The sequence below is a fragment of the Myodes glareolus genome, chromosome 13, assembly GCF_982192425.1.
Source record: "Myodes glareolus chromosome 13, mMyoGla1.1, whole genome shotgun sequence".
Classification (NCBI taxonomy): domain Eukaryota; kingdom Metazoa; phylum Chordata; class Mammalia; order Rodentia; family Cricetidae; genus Myodes; species Myodes glareolus.
Window position 1 is genome coordinate 74,163,155 of NC_142038.1, and position 14,325 is coordinate 74,177,479.

The window sequence follows — 14,325 nt, forward strand, 5'->3', positions numbered from 1 at the left end:
CTGCGTAACTCTGACTGTCCTGGAACTTGCTCTGTAGACCAGATTAGCCTTGAACTCACAGAGATCCACCTGCCTCTGCCTTATAAGTGCTGGGATTTAAAAGGCATGTGCCACCACAAATTATGTTACTTTTAATGTTGCTTTGCAACTTATTCAGAATTGAACATTTTTCTGATTGAGAAAAACAGTGACAACTTTTGGAGTATATATAATTGATGACTACTCAAAGTAATATATGGTTTTTCAAGACAGAGTTTCTCTGTGTAACTTTGGATCCTGTCATGAAACTCACTCTGTAGACCAGGCTGGCCTCAAACTCACAGAGATCTGCCTGCCTCTGCCTCCCAAGTGCTGGGATTAAGGCATGCGCTACCACTGCCCAGCTTGTCTGATATTTTCTATAATGCCTATTCTTCTGTTGGGGATAGCATAGTCTTGTTATAGGTGATGGTAACTGTGTGTTTTCTATCAAAGAAAACCAGAAAGGTAATTTTCTCAGATATGATTAATTAAAGTCTGCTTTTCAAACTTTATTTCTTAAATATTTCATTTTTTTAGACCATTTTTGGTTTGTATAAAAATTGTTGAAGTTCTGAGAGTTGTCAAATCCCTCTGTTGGTGTATCTGCAGCGTGTACTGTGGTTGGTGTCCCTCACTAGAACAGTGCCCTTGTACACTTGCTCCCCAGCTTGTAGCTGACGTGGGGTTTGTTCCTGGCTGTCGTATGCTCATGTCCCGACTCTGAGTTAATGCCCTGTGTGCCACATTCTGTATACCATCCCTCTTAGAGCCAGCCACCTGCTGGTTTTTATACTGTTCTTCTGGTAGTGGTGATAGGGAAAGAGGAGGAAAGAGGGAGGGAGGGAGGAGAGAAGGAAAGAGCTTTTCTAAGTGGAAAAAAAAGAGAAGCCTGGTACATGTTAGTTAAAAGACGCCTTCGTTTTCCTATTGTCTGCGACTTACTGCAGTGGTGACTCTGGGTCGAATGAGATCTTGGCTATGCATAGCTGAACCTTCTTCCTCCTTTCCCTAGTAAGGCGACAGGAATGTTCTCTTTGATGTGTTGAGCTGCTACTTGCCTAGTCTACATTTTCTGGCTGTTTTAACTGCACTGCATAGCAGTTTTGTGAAGTCCGTGTATAATTGTAATTGTGTGGGCCAGTAAGAGGCAGATGTAGGGAAGAGCTAGGGCCGAGGCTGGTGGCAGTCGGCCAGGTGGATCTGGCCAGATCCCCAAGGGAAACATTCTAGAATACTAAGTTTGTTACGTTTAATGACATTTTGAAAGTACCTGTGATGATACTTCCTGGCAGTGCATGTAAACGGAGTTGAAGTGGTCTGTCCATGTCAGAGAGCCCTGTCTAGTTTGAGTGGGCAGAGGGGATCCAAATCATTTTATAAATAGATATCCTTCTGAGGTCAGCTCACACTTATGCAAGGGTGATATACTCAGAAAAGCAGTGTCAACTAAAATGGCCTTAAGTTTCTTTTAGACATTATCCATAAAAATGTATATGACTGGTCCTTAGTCCACTGGGGCAGGATGACCATAAAAGTGGTGTATCTGACTGATCCCTGGTCCACTGGGACTAGGAGAACGTGAGAGTCAGCTAGATAGTTTGCTGGGTTAAGGCACCTGCTGTGAAACAGGACAACCTGTTGATCCCAGGACCCATATGATGGGAGGAGAGAACTGACTTCTCCCTCCTCATGTGCCCTGTGGATACACACATCTGCACATACATCCCCACATGAGAAATACATCTAATAATAAGTTGGGGGTTTTGAGATGAACTTGTGTGTATTGTGGTCTTGAGTTTGTCTGACCTGACAATGTCCATGACTCCGCTCTGGGCCCAAGCTGGTCAGTAGTCCATGAAAAGGGTTGGCAGGGAAAGTTTCAGAAGGTTGGCCTTGCCAGAGAGACAAGAAAACAACTTGCTTGTTAGTAGCTTGCTTGACAGTTTCTGATTGGGTCTTGTTTGCTTATGCAATAACCCTAGGTGTCAGGGCCACCTCTGTCCCCTGTTAGCTTTCCAACCCCAATGAGAAGATGGTTTCTGTGCCCCCATCACCTGTCCCCACTTCTCGTGCTGCTCTGAGGTGGTCACCGCTGCCCTCCGCTCATGCTTGCCTTCTGTGAAGCCAAGAAGAATGTTTGGTTTGTATTTTCTTGAATTGCTAGATACTCCATAATGTAAGATATTTGTAAAGATTTATGAAGCTGAACTGGTTTTAACTCTGTCCTTGAGTTGGGCTTTTCTTTCTCTTTCTTTTTAGGAACACTGTGTAAAGAGCAGCAGACACACCTGCTGTTTGTAACACTGATAACACAGGTCCGTTTCTTCCCAACAGGAGCTGTCTAAGATCACAATGCCGGTCATATTCAATGAGCCGTTGAGCTTCCTGCAGAGGCTCACTGAGTACATGGAACACACTTACCTCATCCACAAAGCCAGCTCGTTTGCCGACCCTGTGGAAAGGATGCAGGTATGTGGCAGTGACCCTTGGGAGAAGTGTACGTCTCAGACACTTGTTTCTTACCTCCTCCCCAGCCCACTCACAAGCACAAATCCTCACACGTGTGAAGGCAATGACATACATGCTCACACACATGTCTACTGGTGTGAAGTTCCGCTGGGGATAGGGTATTCTCAGAGCTTCAGAGTCTTTTGCATTCAGTCCCCCTGACCATCCTCTGGGGATTGTAACTAGTGAAGACTGAAGGAGATTTAAAGACCCACAGAAGAGTCGCACAAGCACAGCTGGCTATGGGGGGCTCTTCCCCAGTCTTCAGATTAAAAGGTAGCATGTAGTGATGAGGAAATTGACATTTTTTATTTCAAACTTTATTAAGGATCTTCTCAAAAAAGATTAATATAGTTATAGATGCATGTTTATGCTGTATGTATGCTCCAGTATGCCTGTTCATAAACACTCAAGTAACAAGAAGTTGAACTTTTTAATTTTCAAAATCAAAGATGTTTGTGTGGTGTAGGTGGATGTTAAGACACAGGCCAAGTACAATAGATAATATGCTTATCCAGACAAAACAGTGTCTGTTCTTCCATTCGTATAAATGGTATTTAACTTCTTTGGTATCTTATCCAGGGTTTCTATTGCTGTGATAAAACACCATGCCCTTAAGAATCTTGGAAAGGAAAGGGTTTATTTCAGCTTACAGTTCCACATCACAGTCCATCACTAAGGGGAGTCATGGCAGGAACTTGGAGGCAGGAGCTGATGCAGAGACCATGGAGGGGAGCTGCTTACTGTCTTGTTCAGCCTACTTCCTGTAGGACCTAAGAGCACAGCCCAAGGGTGGCACCACCCACAGTTGGCTGAGCCCTCCTGATCAATCCTCATCAAGCACATGCAGCCCGGGCTGGCCCACAGGCCAATCTGGTAGGGAAAGTTTCTCAGTTACATTGTTTAGTTTTGCATCTCTTTTTCTACACAATCACGAACTCAACCAGCCTCAGGCACACTGTGTAAAGAATAGAACTACACCTTTAACTGAATATGTAGTCTTTTTCTTTGCTATCATTCCCTGAGGGAAATAACAGTTTTTTACATTGTCTTAGCTATTATAAACAACTAGAAAATATATAGTATATACAAGAAGGTGTGTTTAAGTTAAAAGCATGTGCTGTGCCATTTTACAAGGCTTGAGTGTGCACAGACTGACACCTGGGGTGTATGTTAGAACCAGTTCCTCTCAGCAACAACTGGGATTTAAAGTTTTAAAAACTTTTACATATTAGAAATTTTTAGAATTTACAGATTAGTAAAGCTTTTACATATAAAACTTCAACATATTAGAAGTAACTGGCCTAAAGTGTCTGAAAGCCCTTGGCACAGTTGGAGCGCTCACAGGGTATCACAAAAGCCGTGTGTGCCTGAGAAGAGCACTGTAGGAAGAGATCCAGGGCTTCTGTTCTGAGTGGATGAGCTCCTGCAGTAGCTCAGAAAGCCCGATTAAGAACCACACGGATTCAGCTGCTCACTGTCTTCTGTGCGGCTTTGGCTCCGGAGAGAGGGTCGCGAACTGGCTGTTAATTCTTGTGCAATGCTCTGCTCTGTTCCAGTGTGTAGCTGCATTTGCTGTGTCTGCTGTTGCTTCTCAGTGGGAGCGTACTGGAAAGCCCTTCAACCCACTTCTGGGAGAGACTTATGAATTAGTTCGGTGAGGTCTTTCGTGCCGTTCTAGATGGCTTGTTGAATGTGCATGACTTAATAGACTTTTTTTCAATGAAGGAAAATGGGTATTTTTGAGTTTCCCTAAATAATTTTTTTGTGACTGGAACACATCAATTATTTTGATGTCGGTGTCTAGGAAAATAGACATACAATGTACCACCATAAAACACAATTGCAAGGTTTCAGTGTTCCTGATCTTCTAGGATTAACTAGCCTCCTTTTTTTTGGTAGATCACATGACACCATCATGGTTTTAGGGTTTCTATTGCTGTGATAGAAAACCATGACCAAAACCAACTCTGGGAGGAAAGAGTTATTTCACTCACTGCTCCATATCACTGCTCATTGTTAAAAGCAGTGAGGACAGGGCAGGAACCCAGAGGCAGGAGCTGCTGATGGGCTGGCTCAGCCTGCTTTCTTCTAGGGCCCAAGATCACAGCCCAAAGATGGCACCACCCACAATGGACTGGGCCCTCCCCCTGTCAGTCACTAATTTAAAAAATGCCCTAAAGGCTTGCTTACAACCTAATCTTATATGGAGGCATTTTCTTAATTGAGGCTCCCTCCTTTCAGAGATAAAAAACTAGCCAACACATCAGGGCAGAAACTCAAGACAGGAACTGAAACAGACGGTGGAGGAGTGTGGTTTACCGGGTTGTTTGCTCACCCTGCTTTCTTACACTATCCAGGACCACCCACCCCAGGGGCAGCACTGCCAACAGCCAGGCAGGCAGGGGCTCCCACACCAACCATTCATCAGGAAACTGTCCTGCGTGCTTGCTATGGGCCGATGGGTTTGTGTCGAGTTGAGAAAAACCAACCTGCACACTAGGAATGGTGGTGCATATGATCCTAACACTCAGGAGGCAGAGGCAAATGGATCTCTGCCAGCTGCTATATCCTACAGATCAGGCCACAGAACCCCACCAATCCCCAGCCACCCTGGAAAGCTCTTCCTCCTCCCCCAAACCCTATATAAAGCCTGCCTTCTGCTCACTTTGCTGTTTCTCTCCCTAGCAGAGGCAGCCACCCTCCTGTGTTCTTCTCAGTTAGTCTCTTGTGAGATTTGTTGTGCCATGTGACTTTGTGGCACTCCTTGGCTAACAGTAGTAGTCATTGTTCTTATTACTGTCACCAAAATACAGGAGCTCTTGAAGGAGGAAGAGCCTGCTTTGCTTTGTAGCTGGAGAGGATACAGGAAGGGCATGACAGGGATGGCATAGCTGGAGGAATGTGTGGAGCTGGTTCTATTGCATCTGCAGTCAGGAAGCAGACAGCAGAAGGGTTCCATGCTATCAAAGCTCCCAACCAACCTCCAGTGATTCACCCCATTAAGGCTCCACCTCCTGAAGGTCCCACAGCCTTCCAAAACGGCACTAGCAGCTGGGGACCAAGGTTTCAAAAGTACGCACAGCCATAATGTTTGTGTAAATCACCCAGTTCATACGAATGTTCTATATTTCAATATGATAGTAAGCAGCTAGCTCCAACAGCATGAAACAAAAAATAGCTCAGGTTATGTTTGTGTTGTCCCTCGTGTTAGGTTGTACTGTGATAAGGTTGATAATAAAAATTGTTTTTCTTCATTCAACATTTTCTTAAATGTTTTAACACATACAGTGACAGTTAATTGCAACGATACATTTGTTCTTTTTTGTTTTAATCTGAAGAGATGACCTTGGATTTAGACTCATCTCAGAACAGGTCAGCCATCACCCCCCAATCAGTGCGTTCCACGCAGAAGGGCTAAACAATGACTTCATCTTCCATGGCTCAATTTACCCCAAACTGAAGTTCTGGGGGAAGAGTGTTGAAGCAGAACCTAAAGGAACCATCACCTTGGAACTTTTAGAGTAAGTACAGGAGAACCACTCTGTCTTGTGTCTGCACATGCGCAGGCAGGCCACGCTGTTCTAGCCGGGAACAAGAAAGACACAGCATTCATGAGTGCTCATTGCTGGCCAAGTGAAAGACTTCACAAAGCGTGGGAGTGGCCACTGTCAACGAGGCTGGACCAGCCATTAGATAGATAGGATTAACTCTGTGGCAGCTTATGAAACTAGTTTCTGGATGCCATGGTGCCCAGGCTTTGTTTAAAGGATCCTTCTAAATTAATTCACCCTGAAAATTTTTGAAATGACAGTTGTGTGACATGTTGGACATTGGGTTGTTTGGGAGCTCTCTTCTGCAGGGTTAGCTTTAAAGGCTAAAGCATTTCTAAGTAAGCTCACATCTACTCCACTCTCCCACCTGCTGACTGGGACTAGAAACCCTGGGCAGAAGCCACAAAGCAACATCCTGGGACTTTGAACAGTAACGACAACAGACTGAGAGAAAAGTCAAGTTTTGCAGTAAGATTCCTGGTTTTATATTTTCCTCCATGCTAAGAGTCTGAGCAGCAAATTACAAGATGTCATTAGAAGCAAACAGAAGGAATTCCAAAAGAGACCCTCTTGTCTTTCCTTAGAGATCCCAGCAGGAGCCCCTAAGAGACATAAAGACTACTGAAAATATGACTTGGGTTCTCCCCTAGTCTTTTCCCAAACTGCTGCTCAGGCCTCTGGTTCTCTCCTCTAACAGCCGCTGCTCCTTCAGTCACAGTGGCTGCAGCTGAGAAAACACCCCGCAGCCACAGGATCTGGAAGGGAATGAGAACAACTGGTGTTGTCCCAGAAGTAGGTCCAGAAGCTCAGACCCCAGTTGAAGGGTAGAGGTGGTATCCTGAAACACAAACGTGTGGTGGGAGGGATACCATTCCTCTCCTCAACCAAGCTTCATGACCTTCCCCCCAGATGGTGCACCAAAGGCACTGAGATCTTTGGCCAGAGACCCAGATCCCTGCCTAGCAGCTGCAGGGTGCATCTGAGGAGCATTACAAAGACTTTGGAAATTGTAGTGACAGAATCAGGGTCCACAGGAGGGTTGGGACTTATGGACTGAAATTATGTTAATTGCCTCCAATCAAAACCAAAGTCAGTATTCTCTAGATTTCAAGAGGATAACAAATCTCATAAAACTCAAGTATACTGAATATAATTCAGAATATTTGGCTTTACTAAGAAACTGAAGGAAAAAAAAAAACCCTCAACTCACAGTGAAAGGCAGTCAACAGCCTCTGACCCCAGAATGACCCAGTTCGTGTCACCCTGCTGCTGAAGATAAAGGTGACCAGAGCTGGCTATTCTACGTGGAAGTAGTTGGACATTTTAGTACCAAAACACGTAGCAAGGGGAGTACAGTGAGCAGGACGTGCTCAGGAGCAGCATGAAGGTGGCGGAATATGCGGGAGTCTGAAACTGCCGTGATGGAGGGGACTCCCTGGAGCCTCGGTCCAGTTGTGATGCTGATTCTTCCCAGGGACCTACGAGTAGTTTCCATAAAGCTAGATCCGAACCTGGGGTGGGGGGAGCGGGGTTGGTCCCCCATGTAAAGCTAGAGCTCACTGATTGAGCTAATCTAATCGACCAGCTTGCCCAGGGGATCCTCCCCTTCTGAATTCTAGGGTAGCAGGAAGGCCATTCCCACCTGGCATTTCTGTGGGTGCTAGATGAAGACTCTGGTCTTTATGTGGACAGCACAGCTTAAGAGCCATCTCCATAAGGGGTGGGAGCGACTCTGTAGGCATAAAGGAATTGATTTTAAATTTATATGGAAAAGCAAATGAAATTGAACAACGAAAACTACTGACGATTTTGAGAAGGAACAAAACAGCTAAGGTGCTGAGCTGAGACCAAGATTTAGCTTCAGTGGCATCACTGCAGCAGAGCAGGGAAGAGTCCGGAAACGAGCGCCACAGAGACGTGGTCAGCATAAGCCATGGACTAGGAAAGTCAAACTGTAAAGCTTTGGGGGGAAGTAGAAACTGTTCGGAGTTCGTGTTAGGTAGAGATCTAAATGGGAAAGCCCAGTGCACAAAGACTGGCTCAGAGTCTGCGTTAGGTTACAGCTCTCTCTGAGTGACACTATGCACGAAAGACAGGCTGTAGACTGTTAGAAATGACATGCTAACTAAAGGGTGTTGTCTAGAATATATAAAGACCCTAAAATAATTATAACTCGACAAAGGCTTTGTACCATGATGAGTTTTGAGGTTTGGGTTGTATAGTTGGTTTGGAGTAAACTGGAAGGGAACCGTCTCTGGGAAATGCCTGGCAGACCTTCATTTTCATTTTCTACCTCTAATGTTTCTGTTCGTGTTTCACAAACTCTTGAATACAGGTCAAATATTCCTTTTCATAAAGGCCTGGGAGACAACTATTTCATATTTAGGATACTTTGGATCTTGGAATGTCGTGTAGCGTTTGCCAGTTGAATGAACTGTCTGAAAGTCCAAGGTCCACAATGCTCTGGGATCAAAGGCCTTTTGATTTTCTTGTCAGTGCAAATGTTTGGGAGTTTGAACTTTTGAATTAGGGACATTCAACTTGTGTATAGTTTATTTTTAAAACAGTAAGAATGGATAGGTAATACCTGTTTTACTGTGAGTTAATATCAGTGTGGAGTGTGTATGCATCCATACGTGTGTGTGTGTGTGTGTGTGTGTGTGTGTGTGTGTGTGCCTACGTGTTTGAATGTGTTTGTAGAGGCCAAAGGTCAGTCAGTCTATCAGATTTCTTCTGTTGCTGTCCACCGTTTGAGACAGTGTCTCTCTGACTGGAACCAGTGGGCCCTGCTTCCATTGCTATGGTTCCAGGTGTCTTTCACACGGTTGCTGGGGATTGAACTCAAATCCTTGTGCAGCGGGCATGTTACCACTGAGCCAGTTCCCAGCTTGATTAGTTGTTATGAATGACTCTTGAAGCAAGCTCATTTGTTTAGACTAATTGGTTCTTCTCAACTACTTCTCTGGGTTTGGGGATTTTTTTTTTTTAGACACAATGAAGCGTACACATGGACAAACCCCACGTGCTGTGTGCACAACATCATCGTGGGCAAACTCTGGATTGAGCAGTACGGCAATGTGGAGATCATAAACCACAAGTAAGGCGCACGCAGGCTCCACCTGTGCTCTTCGTCAGTCCCTTCCAGAGGCCTTGTGCGGGCACTGCTGATGGGAGGTGGGTGGCTGTGGAGAATCGGTCAGCAGTGCTGCTGCCAGGAAGGCCGTCCGCTCACTCTTCTCAACTGCTTCCTTGGCATTGCACCGCCATGTGAATTTAGCCTTTGTTTTGTAGGACTGGGGACAAATGTGTGTTGAATTTTAAGCCTTGTGGTCTTTTTGGCAAGGAATTACACAAAGTTGAAGGCTACATACAAGATAAAAGGTAAGGTTTCTTTTTCAACATTGACTGCAAATGCTTATTTTGATATTTGTGTTCAAGCGTGCTGCCTGATAAACTTGCATTTGAATAACAGAAGTCTTCCGAAAGGAAATACCTGTTTTTCTAAAGGATGGACTTATAAAAATATAGTAACATTAACTCCAGCACAGCATGGGTTTGATTGGTAACTAAACAACAGTCTCTCTCGGCAGCAAAAGGAAACTCTGTGCTCTCTACGGGAAGTGGACTGAGTGCTTGTACAGTGTTGACCCTGCCACTTTTGACGCCTACAAAAAGAACGATAAGAAAACCACAGAAGAGAAGAAGAATAGCAAACAGGTGAACACACTGCGTGGTACTGGCACCTGGACTCTTGGATGTGTATAGATGTGTGTGGGCCCTTCTGGCACCGCTGTGTCTGGGGCCCACTTTGGCAGTGTTGCTAACACGTGGATTCTTCTCCTTGCATCTTGTGAATGAACAGATAGCTGTCCTTCTTAGGTGAAAATGTTGGGCTTGAGCTGCTCGTGGCTGGTGCGCACGATTAGTGTTGCTTTGGAAAGTTGGTCCCCATCTTGATGACACAGTGGTGTGTTTCCCTCCTGTTCTTGTGTGCTAGAGGTAGAAATGATCCAAGTTTGTAGGCCCCGCTCAGGCATTCCCAATCGCTGTATCACTGATGTTGGTGCCGTCAGTTCAGGCTGTTGTACTTGCGCTGTGGTCTTCACGCTGAACCTTATTTGTGGAACATTCTCATCCCAGTCACTGATAAGAGCAAGGCTGCTGCCTGGCTACAGGCATGCTTTAGCATTCTACTGACTTGTGTCTGCTTCCTGCAATCAGAGTTGCTATGAGCCAATGGGGACAGAAAATGCCCATGTGGAGCCTGGCCAGGAGAAGTGGGGACTCTGGGTTGGAAGCAGTCTCTCATTTGTGAGCAGTGTAAGCTCAGATCATTTCTAACCCTTGACCTCTGGATGACACCTCTAAAATGGGTGTCTGAACAGCACCTCTTTGCTAGGTGAATGGAAGTGTTTGCTTGACTTCGTGAAGGTCTCAGAACAGTCTATGCTCTGGGTGAGATTAATGGCAGCCTCTTTGCTCCAAGTATGTTCCCGTCTACCAGCCAAGCATTGTCTGATAGCTCAGTAAACGTGCCGGCTGAATCCTGACCCCCAGACTTACACCTATCAGATTATAAAGCTGGGCCTTATGGATGTTTCTTTCTTTTAAAAAATTCTTTTCGTTAGCATACTAAGTGATGGGTTTTCTGTTGACATTTGTGTACATACGTTTGCTCATATTTGCTGTCTCATCACCCTCTTTCCTTCCTGTTTTCCTGTTCTCTTCTTGCCCTTCCTCCTAAATACTCACTTCTACTCTTCTGGTGTGCATGTGTGTGTAACCTAGACCGTCCACATGAGAGACTATGTGCTAGCTGTCAAAGTCCAGCTTATTTCGTTACACATGATCACCTCCACTTCTGTTTGTCTCCTCGTTAACTCTTAGGCATTCAGAGGTTTTTCTCAGAGGCTGGTGGCACATTTATTCATTGTAACTTTGTAATTAGGAGCTAGCCTTGGGCTTGAGGGACAGTTTTGTTTAACCGTTGGAGCTCTAGCCTTCCTCAGCTGCGTGTGCATAACTCCTCCTCCTATTCCTGCCTACATGCGCCTCCTCTGGGAGGTCCACCCGCTGCCCTTTGCAGGGTACCTTAGTGGAATGAAGAAGGAGATGTCCCAGAGCCCCAAGTCACCGACACAGACCGCATGGCCACAGCTCCACTAGGAGAAGGAACTTGGCAGAACAACTTCCTGAGTACACTGGTCATCCAGCGCTCTTACATAGTGTGGACAGCAAAGGACTCTGGCCAAATTCCAGAATACTCTTATATTCTGTTCTTTATAGAAAAGCAGCCTTTCCTTCGAGCTCTCATTCCTGGTCCGCCTTCTTCCCAGGTGCAGCCTTCCTGTTGCTGTCGCTGCTCCTGCGCATACTCCGTGCTCTCGGGTAGCCTTCACTGGTGCCGTGCCTCCCTTGCTGTTGGCTCCACTGTGTATTCCCTGAACGTGCCTCGACCAGACGCTGTAGTTTTGTTAGCTGATATGGAGGATCTTCCTGAACTTTCTAAATCTCTGAGTTCTTTATGTTCTCCATTGTGATACTTGTTGGGTTCAGGGAGGTCATGCAAAGGTGGGGACAGACCACCAAAGTCTAATAAACCAGAAACAAACTTTATTCCAGAAACCAGATTCCAGGAAAACTAGAAGCAAACTTAAAAATTAAAAAATAAACACCGTGGGTCACAGAAGCATATCAGTTAGCTGAGACCACAGCCAGAGATGGTGTTTGTTAGGCTGAGGCAAAAGGCCAGTTTCTGAACCCACTTTTTATAGTAGGGGCACCAAGCATTAGGTCTGAACAAAGGAATTTTTACAATCTTGCCCCGCCCCGTGGATTAGTCAACAGAGACCCTAAGGAGGGGAGTGAGTTCTAACGTCCATGGGTAATTAGGCAGCTATCAAGAAATATGTTTTAGAGGAGATTACAGAAAAAGTCATTAATTGCAAGTCTTTAGCAATTAGTCAGAAAAGGGACTGCTAGTAATATCAGAAGGCTAATAAATTAGAATTAATTGGTTCTTAGATAGCAGAAAGCTTTTCACATTATCTCAAGGTAAAACTCAGATACAGACTGCCATACTTTACAACCTCTATTATTAGAGCTTATTAGTTAAATCTGTGTTTTTACCTTGTCCGCTGTCTCTTGGTACCTCCTCCAGGCAGTGTATACTGAAGCCCCATGCCTCGCCTTTAATGGTGCCAGTTTCCCATAATGGAGACAGCGCCTAACCTAGAGGTCAGTATCTCTGTCTTCTAAAGGTTGACTCAGTTCATATCTGTTGTTCATCAAGGATGGCCAGGACACTACTCTCAGTTTACAGAGAGAAGCTCCAGCCTTGTAAATAGAACAGCCAGTTGTAAAATGAAATGACCTAGGCTGATGGAGGCTTCTTAAGTGTCTGAGAAAATAGCTCACTGTGAATAATTGATCCTTGATCTGCTGAGAAAGCTGCTGACAGTCTGTTCTTATTCCCCTAGACTTATAACTTTATATTTCTTTATTTTTACATTCTTATTTCTGGAATCTACATTTTTATTTTCTTATTCTTGGACTCTTCAATACTAACAGCTTCCCCAGTTCAAATTAGCGGAGACTAAATATACAGAGTGAGGAGCTCTGGTTCACGGACGGTCGACCTAGGAAACCACTGGTCTCCTTTATTGTCTGATAGTTTTGTAAAGTTCTTCTTTTTGTCAGCTGTTCTGAGGAACCCTGCTGATTCTTTGCCACTGACGACTGTAGCTAAGTGGCCCCGTATGTAATGTTTTGTTCTCACAGCTGTGCGGGCATTGACTTTTGCCTCTCTCCAGTGTGAATGTGTTGACTGTGCCTTTAGTGTGGCTCTCTGGCTGTCAGGCTGTGCGTCTACCGCTCTGCGTCCCAACCCTGAGCATTTCGAACTTCTTCAGTAAATGCTTGTCATTGTGTTTAAAAAACTAGAAACTTTAGCGCTCTAGTAAAGAAGGATCGTGGCAACAAGGCCTTGAATGCAAATATAGTAATTGGGATAAGGCTGAGAGTCATGGACACCCAGCGTTTGTCATCCGTGGCAGAGGGACAAACAGAGCACCCAGCAGCCCTGCAGTCTGCCTCTTGCTTCACCAGTGTTTGGACAGGCAGCTGTGACCGCCTTGTGCTTTGCTGCTTAACTCCTCTCTGCTCTGGGCCCCTTCCTCAGTTACTCAGGCTAGCCTGAGGCTGTCAGCTGTGTTGCTGATTTGCATCTAGGAGCTTGCCCTTGGTGCTCTGGGGAATCAGGAATGCTCTTTCCACTCTCCTGTAGGTGTGATGACAGCCAACATAGGGCCCTTAGGAGATAGTGAGTCTTTTCAGATCCTCATGCCCTGGTCTGGGGCCTGCACATGCCCTGGCCTCTGTTTGACCTCCTGGGAAGCTGCTTTGTGACAAGGAGTCTCAGCGCCTTGCTGAGACCTTGTTCAGTCTTCAGAACACATAGTTGATATTTAAAACTTTGCCTGGCCTTCTAGACAAGTTCATCTGAGGAGTCTGATGAAATGCCGGTGCCAGATTCTGAGAGTGTCTTCATTATCCCTGGAAGTGTGCTCTTGTGGAGGATAGCCCCACGGCCTCCCAACTCTGCTCAGGTGAGTCTGGGTCCATTAAATACAGTAACTAGTTGACATCTAGCTTGCATGGTGTCCTTTCTCAGTCAGCAGAGCCTAAGTCCTTTTAATTGGTCTGCTGTCACCGCCCGTATGTCTGTGTCACATTCCCTCCTTAACCAGAGGGTGCTCTGTCAAGCTGGCAGGTGTGCTGGATGGCGCTTCACTGGGGGTCTCTCTAGCAGAGAGTGGAGGTAAGAGGAGCCTGTGACACAGACTGATGCTACAGGTGGAGACCCTCCAGCCCCAGCAGGACATGATTTTATTGACGGAAGCAGAAGGGATGTGTGTATGCTACCCTGTGAGGTCTGCTAGGAGCTGAATGTCCACATAATAGTGCAGATAGAGGCCTTTAGCCATGTCCTCTCAGAAAGGCTGACCGTACTGTGGCCATGGGAGGTGTCACTACCATATTAGATGCCTTCTTTCAGGGCTTCCTGCTTGGTCTTGGTAGGCGTTTTCTTGATTGCTTGTTTATGTTTCAGATGTATAATTTTACCAGCTTCGCGATGGTTTTGAATGAAGTAGACAAGGAGATGGAGAGTGTGATTCCCAAGACGGACTGTAGGCTGCGGCCTGACATCAGAGCCATGGAGAATGGAGAGATAGGTGAGGAG

The 14,325-nt window shown here is 45.5% G+C and overlaps 1 protein-coding gene across 7 annotated transcripts in view; it reads left to right on the top strand.

The window, feature by feature from the left end:
- Osbpl1a (oxysterol binding protein like 1A) overlaps nucleotides 1-14,325 on the top strand; it is a 177,718-nt gene that overhangs the window by 159,821 nt on the left and 3,572 nt on the right. For all 7 annotated transcript variants that reach the window (XM_048447930.3, XM_048447932.3, XM_048447933.3 and 4 more), the window contains 8 exons: nucleotides 2,356-2,490; nucleotides 4,089-4,186; nucleotides 5,871-6,053; nucleotides 9,073-9,180; nucleotides 9,375-9,464; nucleotides 9,674-9,800; nucleotides 13,574-13,690; nucleotides 14,194-14,317. In XM_048447930.3, coding sequence (XP_048303887.3) covers nucleotides 2,356-2,490; nucleotides 4,089-4,186; nucleotides 5,871-6,053; nucleotides 9,073-9,180; nucleotides 9,375-9,464; nucleotides 9,674-9,800; nucleotides 13,574-13,690; nucleotides 14,194-14,317 — 982 coding nt within the window. The remainder of the gene's footprint in view (nucleotides 1-2,355; nucleotides 2,491-4,088; nucleotides 4,187-5,870; nucleotides 6,054-9,072; nucleotides 9,181-9,374; nucleotides 9,465-9,673; nucleotides 9,801-13,573; nucleotides 13,691-14,193; nucleotides 14,318-14,325) is intronic.